Source organism: Octodon degus, unplaced genomic scaffold (genome assembly GCF_000260255.1).
Source record: "Octodon degus isolate 3935 unplaced genomic scaffold, OctDeg1.0 scaffold00268, whole genome shotgun sequence".
Lineage (NCBI taxonomy): Eukaryota > Metazoa > Chordata > Mammalia > Rodentia > Octodontidae > Octodon > Octodon degus.
Genome location: NW_004524844.1, coordinates 1,618,697 through 1,621,615, shown reverse-complemented (window position 1 = coordinate 1,621,615; position 2,919 = coordinate 1,618,697). Strand labels below are relative to the sequence as shown.

At 47.8% G+C, this 2,919-nt stretch overlaps 1 protein-coding gene across 2 annotated transcripts in view; it reads left to right on the top strand.

Annotated features, from left to right (window-relative positions):
• Positions 1 to 2,919, top strand: part of Snrnp70 (small nuclear ribonucleoprotein U1 subunit 70) — an 18,245-nt gene continuing 15,326 nt past the window's right edge. For both annotated transcript variants that reach the window (XM_023706641.1, XM_004646461.2), the window contains exons 1-2: positions 1 to 203; positions 909 to 1,065. In XM_023706641.1, the coding sequence (XP_023562409.1) occupies positions 919 to 1,065 (147 nt within the window). In that variant the 5' untranslated portion in view covers positions 1 to 203; positions 909 to 918. The remainder of the gene's footprint in view (positions 204 to 908; positions 1,066 to 2,919) is intronic.

Genomic DNA, 2,919 nt, shown 5'->3' with positions numbered 1-2,919 from the left:
CTCCACCCCCTGTTTCCGTCGCGAGCAGAGGCCGCGCGGGTTGGTGAGCGGTGGCCTTGTGCGCGCGCTGGGCGTCAGACAGAGGAAGACCAACGCGGACGCCGCGGGAGTCGGATCTGAAGGAGTCCTAGTTGCTGTGGGGCCGCCGCAACTGCCGCGAGCCCCAGGACCAACGCCAGGCCGAAGAGGGCGCCGCGCGGCGGGTATGATAGAATGGCCTTAAGGGGCACAAGGCCGCTACCCACAAACCTCTGCGATGGATCCCAGTCGATTTCCCCGCGGCCGGGGTTCTTCCTGCGACCCCGCCTCACCAACCTTTCTGCTCTCCTCTCCCAGGGTCTACTGTAGTTCTTCCCCCCCCCCCCAGAGTCCACTCCCGGCACCCGCAGGCCGCTACCCACATGCCCTTGCGGTGTTGCCTTTTTTCTTTCTGTGGCGTGCTAGACCCTTACCCAGAATCCTTTTCGCATTTGGGAGCTCAGTCTATTACCCACAAATCTCTGACTTGGGTTTTCGCTTTTCCTAATTCCTGCTCTCACCTTTCCTGCCCACAGCCCTTCCCCCCCCCCTATAATTTTTTCTCCAGTGTGCTGGACCCCCAGCCACGTCTGCTCTGGGCTTCCCTCCTGGAACTTACTGAGCCCCTCCAGGACTTTGGAACCTCTCAGCCCCACATGCTGGTTCAGGACTCTTGACACTTCGCTACTCAGAAACTTCGTTTAAGTCTTTGTTTCATTTTTTAGCCTTTGTTTCCTGCAGCCACGGAGAGCTTTTCATTCAGTTTTATCTCTTGTTCCATAACTTAGATGGTTACAGACCTTGTTAGTACTGAGACATCTGTATTTTCCTTTTTCTCTACTGACTCACTGTAACATAAGGGTTTTTTTTTTTTTGGCTTCTGCTTTTAGATTTGGCAAGATGACCCAGTTCCTGCCACCCAACCTTCTAGCTCTCTTTGCCCCCCGTGACCCTATACCATACCTGCCACCCCTGGAGAAACTGCCACATGAAAAGCACCACAATCAACCTTACTGTGGCATTGCACCATACATCCGAGAATTTGAGGTAAGTTCACTCATTAGGAGATTTGCCTCTGGAAGGCAGGGCCTGTCTGTGTTCATCAACCCCTCTTCTGGCCATTTCTGTGATTTAGACAGGTCACTCTTTCAGGTCCTCAGTTTTCTGCCTTAAGTGAGGTTGATAACATCTCCTGAGTTTTTTATAAGTAGTGACTGAGCACTGGGGCTTTGGCACCGGTCAGGTAGTCCTTAGCCCATACCATTTGGTATGTTTGACCTTTGGTAAATGTCTTTTTTTTTTTTTTCCTGAAGGATTGAACCCAGAACCTTCACACACTTGAGCCACATCTCTAGCCCTTCTGTTTTTGTTTTTTATTTTGAGACAGGATCTTGCTAAGTTGCCCATGCTGGGCTCAAACTTGTGAAACTTCTTTCTCAACCTCCCAGAGTGCTGGGACGACAGGTATGTGCCACATGCCTGGCTCCATTTTTTAAAGTTAATTTTATTGGTACATTTTAGATATACATAACGATCATATTTATCAAAGGGAATTTGTACTTCTATGTTTTTTTGAGACAGGGTCTTGCTATCTGGCCTTGAGCCCATTTTGTAGCCCAGGCTGGTCTTGAACTTGCAATGTTCCTCTTGCCTCAGCCTCCTGAGTACTTAGATTATAAGTGTATGCCACCTTGCCCAACACATAGTATGTCTTTTTTCTTTCTTTTTTTTAAATGTATTTGGTACAGGGTCTCACTATGCAGTTTGGACTCAGTGGTCCTGTTTTCATCCTCCACTGCTGGAATTACAGGCGTTTGCCACCATGCCTGGTCTCGGTGCTTGGCTCAGCACACCTGCAGGAGCGGGCAGGGCTGCCTCGGCATGTGGTGCCAAGGATTGAACGCCTGTTCCTGTGTTTGCCAGGCAGGCGCTTAGTCTGCTGAGCAATCTCTCTGGCCCCACATAATATGTCTTGATTTTTCTTTTTTATCCAACCCTCTCTCTTTCACAGACTCCATTTTTTGTCATTAATGGGATGATATTCGAAAAGGCTTTATACCCTGTACTGGAATGCTTTAAGCTGTGATCTTGGGGATTTCAGCTGTACTTGCAAGTTATACATGAATAAAATAGATTCCTGGATTTCAGTTCTTTTCATTAAAAAAATTGGGATAACCACATCCATCATTGGTGCATGCCTGAAAAATGCCCACAGCCAGAGCTCAGAAGGAACGGTTCAGCATTAGGTAGGAAAACAGCTAGAGGTGAAGAAGTTGGGAGTGGCAGAGTGGAATGTAGTAGTTAACAGGAAGGTGGCTCTTTACTGTGTTTTGCCACCCTTGGTGAACATGCACTTGAAAAATGTTATTAGCCACTTCAGTGGGTCTAATGGGCATGGGCCAGTGACACCTATGATGGTGTGAATCATGAGGCAGTTACTATTTACTGTGGTGGATGAGACCTTTCAGACCTGCCATGGCCTGCAGAGTGTCCAGTTGTCTGCTTCAGAGCCCTGTGCAATCAGCTCTTGTTGCCTCAGACCTGGGAAAAGGTTCCTATCATGCCCTCTGGCACTTTGTTCTCTATGAACTATCCCTGTGGCTGTGAGAAGCACTGCATTCTCTATAAATATTGGAGACAAAAACCTTTGGTACTGTGTCAAGTTCTGTCACCTGTGCTGGCATTTCTCAGATTGTCTGTGGTGAAGGTGCATTTCACTGTAGAAGGCTACTTTTGAAAATATTGTATAATTTTTTTATTTTTTTTTTTTTTTGAGGCAGGGTCTCATTATGTAGTTCAGCTGGCTTTGAACTCACTGTGTAGCCCAAATTGACTTTGAACTTACAGATCTTCCTGCCTCAGCTTGAGTGCCAGAATTACAGGTGCACACCACTGTGGCTG